Here is a 24,704-nt window from a genome sequence, read left to right as displayed (position 1 = left end):
TAAGCGATCACACTCATTCTAGTTATCTAAGATTAAATCAGACTATTTTGAGGGAGTATGCGATCACACTCATTCGGGTCACCTAGCCAAATTCAGCTAGCCATCAGCAGAACCGAAGCATGTGGAAGCCTTGAGCGAAAGAGAGAGAAGGGGGAGAGAGAGAGAGAGAGAGGAGAGAAAGAGAAGGGGGAGAGAGAAAGGTGAGAGTGAGGGAGAGAGGTAGAGAGGTAGATAGTGAGGGAGAGAGAGAGGTAGATAGTGAGGGAGAGAGAGGTAGATAGTGAGGGAGAGGAGGTGAGGGAGAGAGGTGAGGAGAGAGGGTAGAGGTAAAGAGTGAGGGAGAGAGGGAGAGAGTGAGAGAGAGGTAGAGAGGTAGATAGTGAGGGAGAGAGGTAGAGAGTGAGAGAGAGAGAGGTAGATAGTGAGGGAGAGAGAGGTAGATAGTGAGGGAGAGAGGTAGAGAGTGAGAGAGAGGTAGATAGTGAGTGAGAGAGAGGTAGATAGTGAGTGAGGGAGAGGTAGAGAGTGAGAGAGAGGTAGATAGTGAGGGAGAGGTAGATAGTGAGGGAGAGAGATGTAGATAGTGAGGGAGAGAGAGGTAGAGAGTGAGAGAGAGGTAGATAGTGAGTGAGAGAGGGAGATAGAGAGGTAGATAGTGAGGGAGAGAGGTAGATAGTGAGGGAGAGAGGTAGGGAGGTAGATAGTGAGGCAGATAGTGAGGGTGAGAGGTAGGGAGGTAGATAGTGAGGGTGAGGTAGAGAGGTAGAAAGTGAGGGAGTGAGGTAGAGAGGTAGATAGTGAGGGAGAGAGGTAGATAGAGAGGGAGATAGTGAGGGAGAGAGGTAGATAGTGAGGGAGAGAGGTAGAGAGTGAGAGAGAGGTAGATAGTGAGGGAGAGAGATGTAGATAGTGAGGGAGAGAGAGGTAGAGAGTGAGAGAGAGGTAGATAGTGAGTGAGAGAGGGAGATAGAGAGGTAGATAGTGAGGGAGAGAGGTAGATAGTGAGGGAGAGAGAGAGGTAGACAGTAAGGGAAAGAGGTAGAGAGGTAGATAGTGAGGGAGAGAGGTAGATAGTGAGGGAAAGAGGTAGAGAGGTAGATAGTGAGGTAGAGAGGTAGAAAGGTAGAGAGGTAGAGAGGTAGAGAGGTAGATAGGCAGATAGTGAGGGTGAGAGGTAGGGAGGTAGATAGTGAGGGTGAGGTAGAGAGGTAGAAAGTGAGGGAGTGAGGTAGAGAGGTAGATAGTGAGGGAGAGAGGTAGATAGAGAGGGAGATAGTGAGGGAGAGAGGGAGATAGTGAGGGAGAGAGGTAGAGAGGGAGAGAGGTAGATAGTGAGGTAGAGAGGTAGATAGTGAGGGAGAGAGGTAGAGAATTAGATAGTGAGGGAGAGAGGTAGATAGAGAGGGAGATAGTGAGGGAGAGAGGGAGATAGTGAGGGAGAGAGGTAGTGAGGGAGAGAGGTAGATAGTGAGGTAGAGAGGTAGATAGTGAGGGAGAGAGGTAGAGAATTAGATAGTGAGGGAGAGAGAGAGGTAGATAGTGAGGGAGAGAGGTAGATAGTGAGGGAGAGAGGTAGAGAGTGAGAGAGAGAGGTAGATAGTGAGGGACTGAGGTAGAGAGGTAGATAGTGACGGAGTGAGGTAGAGAGGTAGATAGTGAGGGAGAGAGGTAGAGAGTGAGAGAGAGAGGTAGATAGTGAGGGAGAGAGGTAGAGAGGTAGATAGTGAGGGAGTGAGGTAGAGGTAGATAGTGAGGGAGTGAGGTGTAGAGGTAGATAGTGAGGGAGAGAGGGAGATAGTGAGGGAGAGAGGTAGAGAGGTAGATAGTGAGGGAGAGAGGGAGATAGTGAGGTAGTGAGGTAGATAGTGAGGTAGAGAGGTAGATAGTGAGGGAGAGAGGGAGATAGTGAGGGAGAGAGGGAGATAGTGAGGGAGAGAGGTAGAGAGGTAAATAGTGAGGTAGAGAGGTAGATAGTGAGGGAGAGAGGTAGAGAGGGAGATAGTGAGGGAGAGAGGTAGAGAGAGAGGTAGAGAGAGGTAGATAGTGAGGGAGAGTGGTAGATAGTGAGGGAGAGAGGTAGAGAGGTAAATAGTGAGGGAGAGTGGTAGAGAGGTAGATAGTGAGGGAGTGAGGTAGATAGAGAGGTAGATAGTGAGGGAGAGAGAGAGAGGTAGATAGTGAGGGAGTGAGGGAGAGAGGTAGATAGTGAGGGAGAGAGCTAGATTGTGAGGGAGAGAGAGAGAGGTAGATAGTGAGGGAGCGAGGTAGAGAGGTAGATAGTGAGGGAGAGAGGTAGATAGTGAGGGAGAGAGGTAGATAGTGAGGGAGAGAGGTAGATAGTGAGGAAGAGAGGTAGAGAGTGAGGGAGAGGTAGAGAGTGAGGGAGAGGTAGAGAGTGAGAGAGAGGTAGAGGTAAAGAGTGAGGGAGAGAGGGAGAGAGTGAGAGAGTGAGAGAGAGGTAGAGAGGTAGATAGTGAGGGAGAGAGGTAGACAGTGAGAGAGAGAGAGGTAGATAGTGAGGGAGAGAGACGTAGATAGTGAGGGAGAGAGGTAGAGAGTGAGAGAGAGGTAGATAGTGAGTGAGAGAGAGGTAGATAGTGAGTGAGAGAGAGGTAGATAGTGAGGGAGAGAGGTAGAGAGTGAGAGAGAGGTAGATAGTGAGGGAGAGAGGTAGAGAGTGAGAGAGAGGTAGATAGTGAGGGAGAGAGATGTAGATAGTGAGGGAGAGAGAGGTAGAGAGTGAGAGAGAGGTAGATAGTGAGTGAGAGAGAGGTAGATAGAGAGGTAGATAGTGAGGGAGAGAGGTAGATAGTAAGGGAAAGAGGTAGAGAGGTAGATAGTGAGGGAGAGAGGTAGATAGTGAGGGAAAGAGGTAGAGAGGTAGATAGTGAGGTAGAGAGGTAGAGAGGTAGAAAGGTAGAGAGGTAGATAGGCAGATAGTGAGGGTGAGAGGTAGGGAGGTAGATCGTGAGGGTGAGAGGTAGAGAGGTAGATAGTGAGGGAGATAGTGAGGTAGAGAGGTAGATAGTGAGTGAGTGAGGTAGAGAGGTAGAACGTGAGGGAGTGAGGTAGAGAGGTAGATAGTGAGGGAGAGATGTAGATAGTGAGGGAGAGATGTAGATAGTGAGGGAGAGAGGTAGATAGTGAGGTAGAGAGGTAGATAGTGAGGGAGAGAGGTAGAGAATTAGATAGTGAGGGAGAGAGGTAGATAGTGAGGGAGAGAGGTAGATAGTGAGGGAGAGAGGTAGAGAGTGAGAGAGAGAGGTAGATAGAGAGGGAGAGAGGTAGAGAGGTAGATAGTGAGGGAGTGAGGTAGAGAGGTAGATAGTGACGGAGTGAGGTAGAGAGGTAGATAGTGAGGGAGAGAGGTAGAGAGTGAGAGAGAGAGGTAGATAGTGAGGGAGAGAGGTAGAGAGGTAGATAGTGAGGGAGTGAGGTAGAGGTAGATAGTGAGGGAGTGAGGTGTAGAGGTAGATAGTGAGGGAGAGAGGGAGATAGTGAGGGAGAGAGAGAGGTAGAGAGGTAGATAGTGAGGGAGAGAGGGAGGTAGTGAGGTAGTGAGGTAGATAGTGAGGGAGTGAGATAGAGAGGTAGATAGTGAGGGAGAGAGGGAGATAGTGAGGGAGAGAGGTAGAGAGGTAAATAGTGAGGTAGAGAGGTAGAGAGAGAGAGAGGGTAGAGAGAGGTAGATAGTGAGGGAGTGAGGTAGAGCAGTAGATAATGAGGGAGAGAGGTAGATAGTGAGGGAGTGAGGTAGAGAGGTAGATAATGAGGGAGAGAGGTAGATAGTGAGGGAGAGAGGTAAATAGTGAGGGAGAGTGGTAGAGAGGTAGATAGTGAGGTAGTGAGGGAGAGAGGTAGATAGTGAGGTAGAGAGGTAGATAGTGAGGGAGAGAGGTAGAGAATTAGATAGTGAGGGAGAGAGAGAGGTAGATAGTGAGGGAGAGAGAGAGGTAGATAGTGAGGGAGAGAGGTAGAGAGTGAGAGAGGGAGGTAGATAGTGAGGGACTGAGGTAGAGAGGTAGATAGTGACGGAGTGAGGTAGAGAGGTAGATAGTGAGGGAGAGAGGTAGAGAGTGAGAGAGAGAGGTAGATAGTGAGGGAGAGAGGTAGAGAGGTAGATAGTGAGGGAGTGAGGTAGAGGTAGATAGTGAGGGAGTGAGGTGTAGAGGTAGATAGTGAGGGAGAGAGGGAGATAGTGAGGGAGAGAGGTAGAGAGGTAGATAGTGAGGGAGAGAGGGAGATAGTGAGGTAGATAGTGAGGGAGTGAGGTAGAGAGGTAGATAGTGAGGGAGATAGTGAGGTAGTGAGGTAGATAGTGAGGTAGAGAGGTAGATAGTGAGGGAGAGAGGGAGATAGTGAGGGAGAGAGGTAGAGAGGTAAATAGTGAGGTAGAGAGGTAGATAGTGAGGGAGAGAGGTAGAGAGGGAGATAGTGAGGGAGAGAGGTAGAGAGAGAGGTAGAGAGAGGTAGATAGTGAGGGAGAGTGGTAGATAGTGAGGGAGAGAGGTAGAGAGGTAAATAGTGAGGGAGAGTGGTAGAGAGGTAGATAGTGAGGGAGTGAGGTAGATAGAGAGGTAGATAGTGAGGGAGAGAGAGAGAGGTAGATAGTGAGGGAGTGAGGGAGAGAGGTAGATAGTGAGGGAGAGAGGTAGATTGTGAGGGAGAGAGAGAGAGGTAGATAGTGAGGGAGCGGGGTAGAGAAGTAGATAGTGAGGGAGAGAGGTAGATAGTGATTGAGAGAGGGAGATAGAGAGGTAGAGAGGTAGATAGTGAGGGAGAGAGGTAGATAGTGAGGGAGAGAGGTAGATAGTGAGGAAGAGAGGTAGAGAGTGAGGGAGAGGTAGAGAGTGAGAGAGAGGTAGAGGTAAAGAGTGAGGGAGAGAGTGAGAGAGTGAGAGAGAGGTAGAGAGGTAGATAGTGAGGGAGAGAGGTAGACAGTGAGAGAGAGAGAGGTAGATAGTGAGGGAGAGAGACGTAGATAGTGAGGGAGAGAGGTAGAGAGTGAGAGAGAGGTAGATAGTGAGTGAGAGAGAGGTAGATAGTGAGTGAGAGAGAGGTAGATAGTGAGGGAGAGAGGTAGAGAGTGAGAGAGAGGTAGATAGTGAGGGAGAGAGGTAGAGAGTGAGAGAGAGGTAGATAGATAGTGAGTGAGAGAGAGGTAGATAGTGAGGGAGAGGTAGATAGTGAGGGAGAGAGATGTAGATAGTGAGGGAGAGAGAGGTAGAGAGTGAGAGAGAGGTAGATAGTGAGTGAGAGAGAGGTAGATAGAGAGGTAGATAGTGAGGGAGAGAGGTAGATAGTAAGGGAAAGAGGTAGAGAGGTAGATAGTGAGGGAAAGAGGTAGAGAGGTAGATAGTGAGGTAGAGAGGTAGAGAGGTAGAAAGGTAGAGAGGTAGATAGGCAGATAGTGAGGGTGAGAGGTAGGGAGGTAGATCGTGAGGGTGAGAGGTAGAGAGGTAGATAGTGAGGGAGATAGTGAGGTAGAGAGGTAGATAGTGAGTGAGTGAGGTAGAGAGGTAGAACGTGAGGGAGTGAGGTAGAGAGGTAGATAGTGAGGGAGAGATGTAGATAGTGAGGGAGAGATGTAGATAGTGAGGGAGAGAGGTAGATAGTGAGGTAGAGAGGTAGATAGTGAGGGAGAGAGGTAGAGAATTAGATAGTGAGGGAGAGAGGTAGATAGTGAGGGAGAGAGGTAGATAGTGAGGGAGAGAGGTAGAGAGTGAGAGAGAGAGGTAGATAGAGAGGGAGAGAGGTAGAGAGGTAGATAGTGAGGGAGTGAGGTAGAGAGGTAGATAGTGAGGGAGAGAGGTAGAGAGTGAGAGAGAGAGGTAGATAGTGAGGGAGAGAGGTAGAGAGGTAGATAGTGAGGGAGTGAGGTAGAGGTAGATAGTGAGGGAGTGAGGTGTAGAGGTAGATAGTGAGGGAGAGAGGGAGATAGTGAGGGAGAGAGAGAGGTAGAGAGGTAGATAGTGAGGGAGAGAGGGAGGAAGTGAGGTAGTGAGGTAGATAGTGAGGGAGTGAGATAGAGAGGTAGATAGTGAGGGAGAGAGGGAGATAGTGAGGGAGAGAGGTAGAGAGGTAAATAGTGAGGTAGAGAGGTAGATAGTGAGGGAGAGAGGTAGAGAGGGAGATAGTGAGGGAGAGAGGTAGAGAGAGAGAGAGGTAGAGAGAGGTAGATAGTGAGGGAGTGAGGTAGAGCAGTAGATAATGAGGGAGAGAGGTAGATAGTGAGGGAGTGAGGTAGAGAGGTAGATAATGAGGGAGAGAGGTAGATAGTGAGGGAGAGAGGTAAATAGTGAGGGAGAGTGGTAGAGAGGTAGATAGTGAGGGAGTGAGGTAGAGAGGTAGATAGTGAGGGAGAGATGTAGATATTGAGGAAGAGAGGTAGATAGTGAGGAGAGAGAGAGAGGTAGATAGTGAGGGAGTGAAGGAGAGAGGTAGATAGTGAGGGAGAGAGGTAGATTGTGAGGGAGAGAGGTAGAGAGGTAGATAGTGAGGGAGCGGGGTAGAGAGGTAGATAGTGAGGGAGAGAGGTAGATAGTGATTGAGAGAGGGAGATAGTGAGGGAGAGAGGTAGAGAGGTAGATAGTGAGGGAGAGAGGTAGATAGTGAGGGAGAGAGGTAGATAGTGAGGAAGAGAGGTAGAGAGAGAGAGGTACAGAGAGGTAGATAGTGAGGGAGTGAGGTAGAGAGATAGATAGTGAGGAAGAGAGGTAGATAGTGAGGGAGTGAGGTAAAGAGGTAGATAGTGAGGTAGATCGTGAGGACAGCAAAGAAATATTTTATTAATAGTAGTGGTTGATTGGTTAGTCATGTTGAGAAAGTGATCTGACCCCAGGGCAGTGTTAGTACGTCATGTCTTGAACCCCACTGTCCCTCTCCCATACTCTCCCAAAATAAATTCTATGTATGTATGTATGTATGTATGTATGTATGTATGTATGTATGTATGTGTGTGTTTGCGTGTGTGTTTGTGTGCCTACGTGTGTGTGTGTGTGTGTGTGTGTGTGTGTGTGTGTGTGTGTGTGTGTGTGTGTGTGTGTGTGTGTGTGTGTGTGTGTGTGTGTGTGTGTGTGTTATATAAGACTGATAGTGGACACCCCCCTCTCTTACCCTATCTCAACTCCAGCCCGTCTCTTTCTCTCCTTCACTCTCTCCCTCACTCTCTCCATCTCTCTCTCTTTCCAGTGTCTAGTCCCTCACTATCCAGGTAAGTTTGATCATTGAAAGGTCTGGGTTGTGGTATTGGTTTTCATTGGTTCACGAGACTGGATGCATAATTATTATTAATTCTAATTAATTATTGCAAGCAAATACTGTCTGGTTGGGGTCTGCAGTTAATGCCTGGCATTCAAACTCACAGAAAAATAATGTTCTTTATTCAGTTTACATTGGTTTGTTTTTAGTCATCTTGTGTTAGAAAAGGATTGTTGTTTTGAGAAGTGTTGGACAGGTTGATATGTAGCATGCTGTGAATTCATACAGCATGTATAGACAATTCTGTGTAGTGATTATGTATTCTTGAATGGCTGGATGATGGTAGAATTCCATTATAAAACCTGCAGCCAGTTCTGACCCTAACGGAATGCTCAGGATATTTGTAATTCTTAGAATATTCCTAAAACAATGGTCCTAGTATTCTATGGTCTGTTTGGAGATGTCAGTCTCCTGTCCAGTCAGCCAAAATATGACTGAGTGTGCGACTGTAGACCAAGACGTACGTGTGTGTGCGTGTGCGTGTGTTTTTATGTACTTTAAACCAAGACATGTATGACTCCATGACTAATACAACTGTTATATGATGTCAAGTGCAATACATCAGTGCAATACATCATACTCACATACATCATACTCACATACATCATACTCACGTACATCATACTCACGTACATCGTGTATAGTGCTCATCTTTGGATTTTAATGAATGCACTACGAACAACAAAATAATAAACGCTCCACAGTTCCGTCAGGTACAATAACTAAAACGGAAAACAACCACCCACAAAACCCAAAGGAAAACAGGCTGCCTAAATATGGCTTCCAATCAGAGACAACGAAAAACACCTGCCTCTGATTGGAAACCATTCTCGGCCAAACTTGGAAAATGAAACATAGAAATAGAAAACTAGAACCAAAATCCCCTAGAACCCCAAAAAATATAAAAACACACAAAACAAACCTCCCTGCCACGCCCTGAACATTCCACTATGGCAAATGATCCTTTTCACTGGTCAGGACGTGACAGTACCCCCCCCCCAAACAAAAAAACCCCACAAAAACAACCCCAAACCTAAAGGGAGGGAAGGGAAGGGTGGCCACCGTCTACGACGGCTCCAGCTACGGAGGTGGCTCCGGCTCTGGGCGTAGCTAGGTCAGGGCTCCCCCTGACCTAGCCAAACTCCCCGTATGCCCCCCACAAAAAATGTTTTGGGGCTGCCTCTCAGCCTCCTCTTTCCGTCCCAGCCGTTCCTCCCAGTATTGCCGTTCTGCCTTCGCTGCCTCTATCTCCCATTTCGGACGGCGGTACTCCCCCGGCCTTGTCCAGGGTCCTGCCCCATCTAGAATCTCCTCCCAGGTCCATGACTCTGAGCCATAGTGCTCGGTCCCGCTCTTCCTCCCACGCTGCTTGGTCTTCTTGTGGTGGGTGGTTCTGTCACAAGCGTCGTTTTGAACAAACCAAGGCGCAGCGTGTATAGTGCTCATCTTTGGATTTTAATGAATGCACTACGGACAACAAAGTAATAAACGCTCCACAGTTCCGTCAGGTACAATAACTAAAACGGAAAACAACCACCCACAAAACCCAAAGGAAAACAGGCTGTATGGCGTCCAATCAGAGACAACAAAAAACACCTGCCTCTGATTGGAAACCATACTCGGTCAAACATGGAAAATGAAACATAGAAATAGAAAACTAGAACCAAAATCCCCTAGAACCAAAAACCCCAAAACACACAAAACAAACTCGCCTGCCACGCCCTGACCATTCTACTATGGCAAATTACCCTTTTCACTGGGCAGGATGTGACACCTACTCACGTACATCATACTGACATACATCATACTTACATACATCATACATCATACTCACATACATCATACTCTATTTGAGAGCTGCATGACACAAACCTGAAGCCAGTCAAATTTCGGACTATAGCAGCACTTCCTCATTTCAACGCCCGTCACCCAACACTGTGATAAATAGCTACTATTGGGATAAACATCCCATTAAAAATAGGCTTTGCACCATCTGATAGAGAGAGAGGACATCTGGGTGTCCCCTAAAGACAACCCACACAACCCAGGCCCAATCCCAAATCCATCTCTCGGCCCTTCATCAGCTTGTGGAGATCTGAGAGGATTTGATTGGTATAAGCAATATGGTGACACTTCAACCTAGCCTATCAGAGGGCAAGATGAAGCTATTACCGTATTGCTTATACCAATCAAATCCTCTCAGATCTCCACAAATGCAGGAAATAGGGCTTAGGGATGGATTTGGGACTGGGCCATGGTCTTGTTAAAATCATTTTTAAAAATAAGACATTTAACCATTGTAGTTAATAGTATATGTCACTTTAGCTAACACATTTGTTGTAGTTAGTTATATTGCTCCTTCTTGGCCAGGTTGTTATTGTAAAAGCTAATGTGTTCTCAATGACTTACAAAGCCATAAATACAGTTCTATGTCGTAGAGTTATATATCACTTGACGTGACATGTTACCCTGCAGTGTAAGGCTCATATTGTCAAGACTAACCGTCAAGTTGTTTTACCTCGAGTGGGCTACACTAACCTTCGACCCCTATGGACGTGCCAGAAGGTTTCGGTCGCTGTCAATCATATACTGTATGTATGTAGATGTCAAAGACAACTGGAACAGTTGTTCTAGCTGTGATGAAGTGGAACTGTTAACACTCTAGAAGGGTCAGGTTGCTTTGAAACATATGTAGATGCTACTGGTAACCCCGTACTGGTAGAAGGGTTAGGGTTGGGTTAGTGACTTGCTGTGAAACACAAGTTGTTTTACTTCTGACACACACACACACACACACACACACACACACACACACACACACACACACACACACACACACACACACACACACACACACACACACACACACACACACACACACACACACACACACGTATGTAGATGCCAAAGATGACTGAGGTTCATGTGCCACACCCCTTAGCGCTTAGCCACAAGCATGACAACATACTAACATCATGATGACAACATACCTGTAGGACACAGAAGCCACAAGAGACATGGAATATATAGAAGATACAGGACACATAAAGAGATACTATCGGCAGGGCTACAATATTCTGGGAACTTTCCCCAAATTCTTAGCTTCTCCATAAATCTTGCTTGGTGGATTTCAAGATTTCCTGCTTATCGCCTCCTAAATATAGAAGATATGAGACATGGGAGATATGAGAGATATGGGCCTTGGCTGCGTCCTTGGCGGATGTCTTGGTCCATACTGTACTATTTATAGAAATTGCTGCCAAGTCCAACAGACAGACAGATGGACAGAGTTAGATTTCAAAATATATTTGTTACCAAGGTAGAGAGAGGAGGGGGCGAGATAGAGAGAGGGGGGAGAGAGCGAGAGAGAGAAGGGGGGAAGAGAGAGAGAGAGAGAGATGGATGGAGATACTTATTTCCCTCATTAAAATGCTAATCATTTTATAACATTTTTGACATGCGTTTTTCTGGATTTTTTTGTTGTTATTCTGTCTCTCACTGTTCAAATAAACCTACCATTATAATTATTGACTGATCATTTCTTTGTCAGTGGGCAAAGGTACAAAATCAGCAGGGGATCAAATACTTTTTTCCCTCACTGTACATGCGCATACACAAACACACATTGTCGGACTCTATCCACCACCATGTCACTAGACTCTATCCGCCGCCATGTCACTAGAATCTATCCACCTCCATGTCACTAGACTCTATCCACCTCCATGTCACTAGACTCTATCCGCCGCCATGTCACTAGAATCTATCCGCCACCATGTCACTAGACTCTATCCACCTCCATGTCACTAGACTCTATCCGCCGCCATGTCACTAGAATCTATCCGCCGCCATGTCACTAGAATCTATCCACCACCATGTCACTAGACTCTATCCACCACCGTGTCACTAGACTCTATCCACCTCCATGTCACTAGAATCTATCCGCCACCATGTCACTAGACTCTATCCACCTCCATGTCACTAGACTCTATCCACCTCCATGTCACCAGACTCTATCCACCACCATATCACTAGACTCTATCCACCTCCATGTCACTAGACTCTATCCACCTCCATGTCACTAGACTCTATCCACCTCCATGTCACTAGACACTATCCCACTCCATGTCACTAGACTCTATCCACCTCCATGTCACTAGACTCTATCCACCTCCATGTCACTAGACTCTATCCACCACCATGTCACTAGACTCTATCCACCTCCATGTCACTAGACTCTATCCACCTCCATGTCACTAGACTCTATCCACCACGATGTCACTAGACTCTATCCACCACCATGTCACTAGACTCTATCCACCGCCATGTCACTAGACTCTATCCACCACCATGCCACTAGACTCTATCCACCTCCATGTCACTAGACTCTATCCACCGACATGTCACTAGACTCTATCTACCACCATGTCACTAGACTCTATCCACCTCCATGTCACTAGACTCTATCCACCGCCATGTCACTAGACTCTATCCACCACCATGTCACTAGACTCTATCCACCACCATGTCACTAGACTCTATCCACCTCCATGTCACTAGACTCTATCTACCACCATGTCACTAGACTCTATCCATCACCATGTCACTAGACTCTATCCACCTCCATGTCACTAGACTCTATCCACCTCCATGTCACTAGACTCTATCCACCACCATGTCACTAGACTCTATCCACCTCCATGTCACTAGACTCTATCCACCACCATGTCACTAGACTCTATCCACCTCCATGTCACTAGACTCTATCCACCTCCATGTCACTAGACTCTATCCACCTCCATGTCACTAGACTCTATCCACCTCCATGTCACTAGACTCTATCCACCTCCATGTCACTAGACTCTATCTACCACCGTGTCACTAGACTCTATCCACCTCCATGTCACTAGACTCTATCCACCTCCATGTCACTAGACTCTATCCACCTCCATGTCACTAGACTCTATCTACCACCGTGTCACTAGACTCTATCCACCGACATGCCACTAGACTCTATCCACCTCCATGTCACTAGACTCTATCCACCTCCATGCCACTAGACTCTATCCACCACCATGTCACTAGGCTAATCAGGCTGTATCTCAGTAATATAGAGACTTCCTCACCCCATGGCCTCGTCCTTATTTAGAATTATTAGACAGAGTCAGAAAGAAAGTCCTTCTGACGGCTGCCACCATTTTGCTTTCAATGTCTTCTTGCATTATTTCAGGCGTGGGGAAGGATGCTACTGGAGACTATTGAGATACTCTCAGTTGTACTGAGTAGTTAGTTAGTGATATCTGTCTGGCTCTTTACTGACATCTATTGAGCAATTTAAGGCAATGCAGGAATGATTTCACAAACACTTCAAAACTGTGCACCCAGGACACGACAACTGCCATGATCAAATTGAGTTGGGTGAACTTGTAAATGTGAGGCAATAGGGCTCTGGCTCCCTTTTGAGAGAGTCGTAGTCATATGCTTCCTTCTAAGATTTGTCTTGGGAAGTATCTTGTTGATTATCATTGCACCTCTGTTCACAATCTTTATTTATGCTGCGTCTTATATTACCAAATATGGCCTTTGGTCAGCTTTCTCCCCTCCACTCCCCTTTCTACCTGCCTCTCCTTTCTCCCCTCCTCTCCTCCTCTGCCAAGTTCGTTTGGGTGTCCGTTGAGTGCCAGAACGATATAGAGCCCAGCTCATGGCCACTGGCCAAACTCTGATGCTGTTCCTCTCCTCTCTTTTCCTTCCCTCTCTCCTCCTGTCCTCTCCTCTCCAGTGTATCCTTACATCCACTGTCCTTACTTTGTCTCTGCCAGACACTATTCATGGTGCTTGACATCACCACAGTCCAGAGACAGTGGGTCTGTGTATCTCTGCCTGTCCTGTTCCTTAGCCAAGGTCTCAGGGCTTACAAAGAACCTTGTAACTGACACTAAACACTTTGTCCTAGCGCCTCATTTATGCTATCCATATTATATATTCATAAACCTCTCTCTCGCTCTCCCCTCAGTTACGAAGATGGCTGCTTTGAAAGATTTTTTGAAAGCTGATGATATTCAGAAGGCCCTTGATGCAGTCAAAGGTGAGCAGACGTTTTCACTGTTGAAATCCAAAACAAATCTTTTGAAAATAACATAATACAAATCTCTCCGTTCTCTTTTCCCGTCTCCTCCCTCCCTCTCCTCCTTGTCCATGTGCTTGTGTGTGCTTACCTGTCTGTGTGTGTGTGTGTGCGTACCTGTGCGTTTGTGTATGTATGTATGCGTGTGTGCGTACCTGGCCGTGTATGTGTGTGTATGTGACTGTGTGTGTGTGTGTGTGCGTACCTGCACGTGTGTGTGTGTGTGTGTGTGTGTGTGTGTGTACCTGCACGTTCGTGTGTGTGTGTGTGTGTGTGTACCTGCGTGTGTGTGTACCTGCGTGTGTGTGTGTGTGTCCAGCGGAGGGTTCCTTCGACCATAAGAAGTTCTTTGCTCTGGTGGGCCTGAAGGCCATGACTCCCGACAACGTCAAGAAGGTGTTCCAGGCTATTGATGCTGACCAGAGTGGATTCATTGAGGAGGAGGAGCTCAAGTAAGAGGAAGAGAGATACACATAGACAGACACAAACACACACACACACATACACTACAGGCACACACACACGCACATAGACTCATACCAAAGACGCACATGGACAGGTGTGCACACACACACATTCATCAGATGTGTATGTGTGGCTATTTTCCAATTGACAAGCTAGCATACCATTTGGAATGCATGCCCAGTATAGGGTTGCAAAATTCCGGTAACTTTGCCAAAATGCCGAGGTGTTCCAGAACTCCTGATTGGAAGATCCCTGGCATCAGGAATCATCCAAACGTGATTTCTGGAAAACCTAGAAACTGTGGGGAAAGGTAACAGGATTTTGCAGTCCAAGCTTAATACATGTTTTCTTCCCGCTAAATCTCTGACCTCAGGTTCGTACTGAAGGGTTTTGCTGAGGACAACAGACACACACGCAGCTCCTTAATCTTGACCTCTAACCTTTGAACTGTCTTTTACCTTAGGTTTGTGCTGAAGAGTTTCGCTGAGGACGGCAGAGACCTGACCGACGCCGAGACCAAAGCCTTCCTTAATGCCGCCGACAAGGACGGTGATGGAAAGATTGGCATCGACGGTGAGAGAGGTGATAGGATGATAACGGAATGAAATCCTGACTCATACCCAGAGGATCTTAATGTTGTCCTCCTCTTCTCTTTTCCAGAGTTTGAAGTCTTGGTCCATGAGGTGTAAAGAGCACCTCTAGTCTCCCCTTTTCTCCTCCCCTGCGAATTCATGTTTTAAATGCAATCTCCCCCTTCCCATCACCCAAAAAGCACCATCCAGTCCAGTCCAGGGTGAAGTTTCTCCTCGACACAGATCTAGGATGACCTTCCCCAATCCCAACCTTAACCATTATTCGGGGAAAAATGTCAACTGACCCAAGATCAGCGTCAAGGCTACTTCACCCTACACCGCACCACGCAGGCCCAGTCTCTCTAACCGAAACAGTACCAGAGACGTCCGCCAGGGGGGAGGTAGAGAGGGGACTCCCCAACAAGCACTACTGTATTTATTTGTACGTTTTTCTACTGTACCAACATACTGTATATATGTCCTGTTTTGATTTGAAAACCTCATGACTGTCATTTTAAAAGAAAACCTTTACTGTAGATATAATGTACTAGAAACCTTCCCTTTCCTCTCTAGCCGTCTATGGACCCTATGTCACCTTACCCAAATGGCACCCTATTCCCCTTTATAGTGCACTACTTCCAAAGGGTGCCAAAAGGGAATAGGGTGCTATTTTTAATAGAGAGCCATTTTTTGGACTCATCCTATACAACCTGTGTCTCTCATTCTTTATTTTTTCCGCCTCACACATACTTGTACCCTCCCTCCTTCCTTTCCTCCCTCCCTCCCTCCCTCATTTCCTCCTTCCTCTCTCGTCTGGTGATGAGATGTATAAATTAAGAGGAAGAGTGGTGAAGAGAGAGAAATTATTCAAAATAATAACAAATAAAACACCTTGAGTAAAATGACTATATTATTTATTATGATTTAATGATTTATTATAGATTGGACACTAATATACTGTAGAACAAGGAATGCAGAAATGAGATGATTCATTTAGATATTTTCAAAATAAAAGTATCTATTTCACAATAAAAGCATCCTATATTGAACAATTAGTAAACTATTGGAAAATCTATCGAAACACACAAACAATGTGACAAAGTGCTATTCTTAAATCGCATAATAGTACAAATAAATATATATATATCTTTACATGATTAGATGATCTACATCATTTCTCTAAAAATTGACTCAATGTCAAACTCAAGGACGTCAGCTTTTCTTGACGTCTACATCTCTCTGCTGATTGGTCAGTGGGTCCTGGGTGCTGATCTGTCATTGGTGGTTGTTGGTTTAAGCTTCACTGTCGCAAAGGGATTGGTTCCCCTGCAACAGATCAGGTGACAGGTAAAGAACTAGCACTCAACACTAATGACAAACATCACAGCAGGCACGCAGACTGACGCACACTGACACACACTGACACACACTGACACACACTGACACACACTGACACACACTGACACACACACCTCCTACCTGGGAAAGAGTAGGTTTTCTCCAGAAGCTCCAAGGGGTGATAATGACTCTGTTGTCCTCCCCGGGAAAGTAAGCTGGATTGGTCGAAAGTCAGCTGACCCCCTCCGAAGCATTGTTGTAGGCTGAGGGGGTGGCGGGGGTGGAGGAGGAGGGGGCGGGAGCTCGTTAAGGCCCATCAGGATATTTTCTCTCGTCACAATCTCTGGCTCCGCCCTCCTCTCAGGGAGGGGAGAGATTGGTCGGAAGTCGACGGAGGCCCTGCGAGTGGGTGTGGCAGGGGGCGCGACATCCCCATAGGCCTTTTCTGATTGGTCCATGGAGTTGTCAGAGGGATCCAATAGGTTGTTCATGCTGTGGCTCCTCAAGGAAGTGCCACTGGAGGGTCAAATGTCAAATATGATCATATTGATTCATTGATTCATTCATTGATTCATTGATTAATTGATTGACATACCTGGACCCCAAGAGGTTAGAGAACTCTTCAATAGAAGAAACATAAGCTGCTGGGAACCAGCCCTGGCTGTTGGAACAACAGAGAGAGACCAGAGGAACATTAGCAAACACAACAATGGCCTAAATACTGGAACTGACTAGTTCCTAGATAAATTCCACTGTTTTCCCAGCCACCCACCCACCCACCCACATAGGAATGAATGAATGATGGATGGATGGATGGATGGATAAAGGAACAAACAACTGACCCCTACCATAGTCTGCTATCCACTGACCCCTACCATAGTCTGCTATCCACTGACCCCTACCATAGTCTGCTATCCACTGTCCCCTACCATAGTCTGCTATCCACTGACCCCTACCATAGTCTGTTATCCACTGACCCCTACCATAGTCTGTTATCCACTGACCCCTACCATAGTCTGTTATCCACTGACTCCTACCATAGTCTGTTATCCACTGTCCCCTACCATAGTCTGTTATCCACTATCCCTACCATAGTCTGTTATCCACTGACCCCTACCATAGTCTGCTATCCACTGACCCCTACCATAGTCTGCTATCCACTGACCCCTACCATAGTCTGCTATCCACTGACCCCTACCATAGTCTGCTATCCACTGACCCCTACCATAGTCTGCTATCCACTGACCCCTACCATAGTCTGCTATCCACTGACCCCTACCATAGTCTGCTATCCACTGTCCTCTACCATAGTCTGCTATCCACTATCCCTACCATAGTCTGCTATCCACTATCCCTACCATAGTCTGCTATCCACTATCCCTACCATAGTCTGCTATCCACTGACCCCTACCATAGTCTGTTATCCACTATACTACCATAGTCTGCTATCCACTGACCCCTACCATAGTCTGCTATCCACTGACCCCTACCATAGTCTGTTATCCACTATCCCCTACCATAGTCTGTTATCCACTGTCCCCTACCATAGTCGGATATCCACTGACCCCTACCATAGTCTGCTATCCACTGACCCCTACCATAGTCTGTTATCCACTGACCCCTACCATAGTCTGTTATCCACTATCCCCTACCGTAGGCTGCTATCCGTTCTCCCATACAGCCACCCATTCCTCGGCTCCTGGACCAACACGGTGACCATCTCTCCCCGGGTGAAGGGTAGGAGTTTGGGGTTGGAGGAGGGTGGGTGGGACAGCAGGGCTCTCATGGTCCTACCCCCACCCAGACCCAGAGACTCACCCACTGAAGAGGAGCGGGATCGGCTGTGGAGGGGGGACGGGGCTGGGGGAGGAAGGGGGTAGAGAGGGTGATGGGGAAGGAATATGGATGGAGAAGGAGAAGAAAGAGAGGGATGGAGAAAAGTTTATCCAATGAAAAATCCCCACGGTATCAACCAAAATATTTCCCTGCTATGCACTAAATGAATACAATAACACAACACGCGAGTAGTGTAGCTGATTGACTAAATATAACCCTGTTCTTTAGGGGTGCAGTGTAGTCATCCCACCTCTTGAGGGCACTCTCCCCAGGGCCAGCTGTTCTCTCCTGGCCCAAGACATGTCTCTGTCCTCATCTACTGTCTGTAGCAGAGAGCTCACTGAGCCACACAGCTGAGGAGAGAGGGTGACAGGGGAAGGTTGATTGGTTGGGTGGAATACTTGTCTCTAACCTGGTCCTCCTGGTCAGGGTGGGTGGGGCTACGGGGTCTCTAACCTGGTCCTCCTGGTCAGGGTGGGTGGGGCTACGGGGTCTCTAACCTGGTCCTCCTGGTCAGGGTGGGTGGGGCTACGGGGTCTCTAACCTGGTCCTCCTGGTCAGGGTGGGTGGGGCTACGGGGTCTCTAACCTGGTCCTCCTGGTCAGGGTGGGTGGGGCTACGGGGTCTCTAACCTGTTCCTCCTGGTCAGGGTGGGTGGGGCTACGGGGTCTCTAACCTGGTCCTCCTGGTCAGGGTGGGTGGGGCTACGGGGTCTGGAGCCTCGTGTCTCGTTCACTTTCTCCTTCCATCCATCAGCCTTCTGCTGTAGGGAAGCCCCTGTCTGGGGGAGAGATGGGGACATTTCAGAACACTACCTGTGTTGGTGTGGTTTGTAAAGGTTTCTGACGCCCCCGTTTTTGACATAAACATGTCTGTGTGTGTGTGTGTGTGTACCTTGTTGATGAGGAAGAGCAGTGACTGTGTCAGTCCGCAGTGTTTCTCTGCCAGGAAGCGATACCTAATAATAACAACCGTCATCATATTCATCATCATAATAATGGTCCTAATTGTGTTGGTAATGTATTATTAATGGTCCTAATAGTAATTGTGTTGGTAATCAATTATTAATGGTCCTAATAGTAATTGGGTTGGTAATGTATTATTAATGGTCCTAATAGTAATTGTGTTGGTAATGTATTATTAATGGTCCTAATAGTAATTGGGTTGGTAATGTATTACTAATGGTCCTAATAGTAATTGTGTTGGTAATGTATTACTAATGGTCCTAATAGTAATTGTGTTGGTAATGTATTACTAATGGTCCTAATAGTAATTGTGTTGGTAATGTATTATTAATGGTCCTAATAGTAATTGTGTTGGTAATGTATTACTAATGGTCCTAATAGTAATTGTGTTGGTAATGTATTACTAATGGTCCTAATAGTAATTGTGTTGGTAATGTATTACTAATGGTCCTAATAGTAATTGTGTTGGTAATGTATTACTAATGGTCCTAATAGTAATTGTGTTGGTAATGTATTACTAATGGTCCTAATAGTAATTGTGTTGGTAATGTATTATTAATGGTCCTAATAGTAATTGTGTTGGTAATGTATTACTAATGGTCCTAATAGTAATTGTGTTGGTAATGTATTACTAATGGTCCTAATAGTAACTGTGTTGGTAATGTATTACTAATGGTCCTAATAGTAATTGTGTTGGTAATGTATTACTAATGGTCCTAATAGTAACTGTGTTGGTAATGTATTACTAATGGTCGTAATAGTAACTGTGTTGGTAATGTATTACTAATGGTCCTAATAGTAACTGTGTTGGTAATGTATTAATAATGGTAAAGACTGACCTCCTCTCCTCCTCCTTCATAATGTCATGTTGACTCTGTCTCAGGTACTGCATGTACTCACTGTGCTCCTAGAGAACACACACACACACACACACACACACACACACACACACACACACACACACACACACACACACACACACACACACACACACACACACACACACACACACACCATTACTGTATGGAATGTGGTAGTGTTGGACAGTGTCTGATTTAACTGTAAGGAGGAGGGTGTGTGTGTGTGTGTGTCTTTATTATTTTATGTATTTAACCAGGCAAGTCAGTTAAGAACAAATTCTTATTTACAATGACGGCCTACCAAAAGGCAAAATACCTCCTGTGGGAATGGGGGCTGGGATTGAAAAAAAAATATAGGACAATACATCAGGCGAAGCAGCCACAAGTGTCAGTAAGAGTGTCCATGATTGTGTGTGTGTGTGTGTACCAGTGAGTCTCTGAAGGCTCCTCTTCTCAGCTGTCTCTCCAGAGCTTCTGCCTGATTCCTCACCTCCAGCTCATACACCCTGCGACTGCCCTGTGGAAGAGATACAGGAGTGTGTGTTAGCACACACACACACACACACACACACACACACACACACACACACACACACACACACACACACACACACACACACACACACACACTCTTGCCAGATACTCACATCAATGTACTCTTCATCCAACTTGACATTCTTCTCCATGGCCTGTAAAACTTCTACCTGGAACCATCGAAACTGAAGAGGAAGAATTACAACGTTACACCCTGAGGGGGAAGAAAAACAATGTTACACTCTATGGCAGCGTCCACACACAGGCTGTGGATGGAAACAGTGGCGTGGACATACTGTAACTAAACATAGATAAATAGGTGGTATAAAGACACTAAATAGGATCAGGAACATATAGACATAGATAAAACAGACCACTCCCTCCATCTCAGCTGTGAGTCTTCTCTGCGTCTCAGATATCTGTACCAGAACATCTCCTGTGGATCACACATACACACATTAGTAGCACCAATTAGCAATGACGATAGCATCTCAAAGGGAATGAATGGGGCCGTGCGTCAGAGCTAGCAACCTAGCCTTATTAGCACTGACAATAGCATCTCATGGGGAACGAATGGGGCCGTGCGTCAGAGCTAGGCTAGCATGACAGTGTAGCTACAGCAGGTTAGCCAAGTGAGAAGGTCAGCGCAGCAGTGTGACCATGAAGAGAGGATCAGGTAGCTGCTTTGAATTATAGATGACAGTCTTTCACCCACACTCAATTCATTAGCTCAACTGGCCTACTGTGTGTGTGTGTGTGTGTGTGCGCGTGTGTGTGTGTGTGTGTGTGTGTGTGTGTGTGTGTGTGTGTGTGTGTGTGTGTGTGTGTGTGTGTGTGTGTGTGTGTGTGTGTGTGTGTGTATGATAATTCCATCCTTACCTCTCAGTAAACTCTGTTCTTATTGCTATTTATTGGCAGTCATCCAGTATCGTAAAACACACCGCCTGCCACAACAACCTCAAAGTTACTCAAAGACGTTAAGAAGGAACTTAAAGGTAGACTCAGCAAAATGACGTTGTCACGAGCAGCACCCCAGATATTGAGATGAGTGATATGCAAGACTTTGCTCTCACAGTCACACACAGTATCTGCGCATGTGCACAGGTTGGCGTCACACTGTTCACAGCGTGGTAGCCAGGGCACCAAAACAGCGGAGAAGTTGATCCTCGCGCATCAACGCTCTTAGTTGTTGCAGAAATTGACCCACTATGTTATTGACTTTCTGCATCTACGTCATATCGCTGAGTCTACCTTTAAAATAGCCCCAGTCTGTGCTTGGCCCATTGTAGCTGGTTCTATGGTACAGTAGACAGACATACACACACACTTACCAAGTGAGCGAGAGGAGAGTGTGTGAAGGGCCTGTTCTCCCATCTTCGCTACAGCACTAAAGTAGGCCTCACTGGTAACAGCCAAGGCTGCAGCGCACACACACACACACACACACACACACACACACACACACACACACACACACACACACACACACACACACACACACACACACACACACACACACACACACACACACACACACACACACACACACACACACACACACACCTGTTAGCATTATAGCTATTAACTCACAAGCCCAATAATGACACAAACCAAATCTTGTAATAATATCTTACCTGTCCCAAACAATTTACCCAATAAGTAAAACACCTGTGGTGATGGACTCCTGATACAGGTAAGACTGGGTCCATAAATAGCCCAGTGGTTAGATAACATCCATAGAGGTAGAAAGAGGGCTCTGGATGGATAGAAACCATTTTAGCATGGACATTGCCAATGAAGGCTTCCACTATTTCAAAGTCACTGAAACCATCATGGCACAGATGAGCCCTCTTTCTACCTCAATGGGAAACAGGCCTGTCTTTACCATGTTACAGCTACCTGCTAACTTCTACCTCTATGTGAAACAGGCCTTTCTATACCATGTTACAACTACCTGCTAACTTCTACCTCTATGGGCAACAGGCCTTTCTATACCATGTTACATCTACCTGCTAACGCCTGTCTTTACCACGTTACATCTACCTGCTATCTTCTACCTCTATGGGCAACAGGCATCACTTTACCATGTTACAACTACCTGCTAACTTCTACCTCTATGGGCAACAGGCCTGTCTTTACCATGTTACAACTACCTGCTATCTTCTACCTCTATGGGCAACAGGCCTTTCTATACCATGTTACATCTACCTGCTAACTTCTACCTCTATGGGCAACAGGCCTGTCTTTACCATGTTACAACTACCTGCTATCTTCTACCTCTATGGGCAACAGGCCTGTCTTTACCATGTTACATCTACCTGCTAACTTCTACCTCTATGGGCAACAGGCCTGTCTTTACCATGTTACATCTACCTGCTATCTTCTACCTCTATGGGCAACAGGCCTGTCTTTAACATGTTACATCTACCTGCTAACGCCTGTCTTTACCATGTTACATCTACCTGCTATCTTCTACCTCTATGGGCAACAGGCCTGTCTTTAACATGTTACATCTACCTGCTAACGCCTGTCTTTACCACGTTACATCTACCTGCTAACTAGCTAATCTGTGATAGATGCCTTGTACTGTTTATATCAGTCAGAGGAAGGACGCTGACATCAATGATGTTAGCCCAACTAGGTCTAGGGAACTTGTCAGAGGGATGACCCCCACACACAATGACACAATATTAACTTTCACACACACTCGCTCATACACACACACACACCTTGGAAAGCCTTGACATAGCTGTTTCCTAATGTAACTAGTGTCTGTAGGCCTGGGTTGAACTGTTCCATCAGGTTCTATGGAAGAGAACACAGAACAATCAAACATTGAATATTGGCCAAAACTAAATGCTGTGCCTTGTGTTTAGTAGGGCCTACAAGTGGTTGTATATTTAAGCAATAAGGCCCGAAGGGGTGTGGTATATGGCCAATATACCACGGCTAAGGGCTGTTCTTAGCTCAATGCAATGTGGAGTGCCTGGATACAGCCCTTAGTCGTGGTATATTGGCCATATAACACAAATCCCCTGAGGTGCCTTACTGCTATTACAAACTGGTTACCAACGTAATTAGAGCAGTACAAATACAGGTTTTGTCATATCCGTAGTATATGGACTGATATACAACGGCTGTCAGCCAATCAGAATTCAGTGCTCGAACCACCCAATTAAATGTTTTTCGAAAAGTTTTTGTACATTCCCCCCCAACACACCCTCATTCACAGTATTATTGGAGTGTGAAAGATGGGGGTAGATTACTGCCAATGCTCTATTTACCACAACATTTCAATAATCTAACCCCATAGTATTAGCCTACTATAAAATATATACTTACCGTGTAAACAGACAATGTAGACCTATGTAACTGATCACTGTTCGCCCCCGACATAGTAACCGCTGCGATTTCTACAAAACAAAAACGGAGTAACAACAATTAGGAAAAATAAATGAATAAACTATTCTCTTTAAACTCCAGAGTACCAGTTGAAAGTTTCAAGAAATAAAATGACAGTTGGTAGTAGGCTAGCTAGGTACTAATCAGCGTATTCCGTTACAGGCTTCTTTTCTTTTGATAGTGAAAGTCACCTTGGCTCTTAAACCCCCTCCTCGTTCTGCCTTGTTGTTCCCTTGTTCTTTCTGCCACCAATAACAACCTGTTGTGATCGTGATAGCTCCTTTCTCTCGCTCCCTCTTTCTCTCATTCGTTAATCAGCCTTTTCATCCCTGCATCATAAGCCAATTTTACAGAGGGAAGGAGAGAGAGACACCGATACGGCCAGGTCAGCTGAATTATAGATGGAGGGATCAGCGTGAAAGGAAAAGATGGAAACATCACCTGTTCGAACTCAGCAACGACCACAGGGAGGGACGTAGGTAGCAAGGCTCACACTCGGAGCACTACATGTAGAAGTAGACTAAGGTAATAATAAAAATACACTTGTAGGACACATTTCCTGCACATAAGCAGGGGCGAAAATCTGATATCCACTTTGGAGGGGACAATTACATGACATTTTCTCAAGAGCAATTCCTGAGGGGGACACCAAAAGTAGTGCTGTAACACATAGCCTACATTGTAATATGGTAAATGTATATTGAGGAACCAAAGAAATAAGGTGTTTGCCGTACTCCTAACTACCGGTACCCAAAACTACACAACTAATCACAACAGCAATACCATTGCCTTTAACAAATCTTAGTTCAGTCACCAGTTTAAGTTGAGAGTGGGGGTATCCATGGCATTTTCCAATTATGTTCCTATTTTACGAGTCAAAAAAATTGAGAACCTTTCATAATGTTGCCAAACAAAGACTCAACAAACTTACCTGAGACTCCCTGTCTCTGCCAGTCTGTCCCTGCATATCTGTCCCCAACTCTGCTGTCTGTGTGCCATCTGTTGCCTGCTCTGCCTAATGACATCATTGTAAAACATTTCCATTAGAATTTCATTTCTTTCTTATGAATATTTTATCAACTAGTCTTTGAGATATTATGGTTCTTACTATGCGTTTTGGTGTATTGAAAAATACTCTGATGTCCGTCTTTTATTTTTCTGCCATTTTTCTACCTGGCTGGCTGGCTGGCTACACACACATTGTGTAGGTTATTTACAGTAGGAGATGGGCTTCTATCATCTTCAATCATTCTATATGGGCTTCGATCTAAAAGGTAGCTAGCAAATGTGAAACGGATTAAAATGACAAGAGTTGACAGCTGTATGAGTTCACCATTTACACAACATA

General features: G+C 45.9%; 2 protein-coding genes across 3 annotated transcripts in view; one reads left to right on the top strand and one right to left on the bottom strand.

Moving 5' to 3' along the window:
• Nucleotides 1–15,323, top strand: part of LOC106591443 (parvalbumin alpha) — a 40,527-nt gene extending 25,204 nt beyond the window's left edge. The window contains exons 1-5 of one of the 2 annotated variants that reach the window (XM_014182665.3): nucleotides 7,121–7,213; nucleotides 13,274–13,345; nucleotides 13,704–13,836; nucleotides 14,313–14,422; nucleotides 14,510–15,323. In XM_014182665.3, coding sequence (XP_014038140.1) covers nucleotides 13,282–13,345; nucleotides 13,704–13,836; nucleotides 14,313–14,422; nucleotides 14,510–14,538 — 336 coding nt within the window. In that variant the 5' untranslated portion in view covers nucleotides 7,121–7,213; nucleotides 13,274–13,281 and the 3' untranslated portion in view covers nucleotides 14,539–15,323. Of the gene's footprint in view, nucleotides 1–7,120; nucleotides 7,214–13,273; nucleotides 13,346–13,703; nucleotides 13,837–14,312; nucleotides 14,423–14,509 lie in introns of those variants that run through there. The other variant, XM_082966511.1, reaches the window with a different exon arrangement.
• An 86-nt stretch (nucleotides 15,324–15,409) lies between these two features.
• On the bottom strand, nucleotides 15,410–23,363 carry LOC106591434 (BAR/IMD domain-containing adapter protein 2-like 2). The gene is made up of 14 exons (XM_082969406.1): nucleotides 23,297–23,363; nucleotides 22,684–22,759; nucleotides 21,286–21,372; nucleotides 20,329–20,390; nucleotides 20,068–20,139; nucleotides 19,848–19,937; nucleotides 19,400–19,467; nucleotides 18,490–18,553; nucleotides 18,272–18,376; nucleotides 17,846–17,948; nucleotides 17,412–17,619; nucleotides 16,319–16,420; nucleotides 15,901–16,275; nucleotides 15,410–15,747 (listed from the first exon to the last, which is right to left on the bottom strand). Exons 1-14 carry the CDS (start codon nucleotides 23,348–23,350, stop codon nucleotides 15,672–15,674), a joined length of 1,542 nt encoding a protein of 513 aa, XP_082825532.1. The 5' UTR covers nucleotides 23,351–23,363; the 3' UTR covers nucleotides 15,410–15,671.
• Nucleotides 23,364–24,704: the final 1,341 nt, after the last annotated feature.

This window comes from Salmo salar, chromosome 02 (assembly GCF_965601325.2).
Source record: "Salmo salar chromosome 02, fSalSal1, whole genome shotgun sequence".
In the NCBI taxonomy this organism is placed as follows: domain Eukaryota; kingdom Metazoa; phylum Chordata; class Actinopteri; order Salmoniformes; family Salmonidae; genus Salmo; species Salmo salar.
Note: the sequence above shows the minus strand (reverse complement) of the source record. Positions and strands in the feature narration are given on the sequence as shown.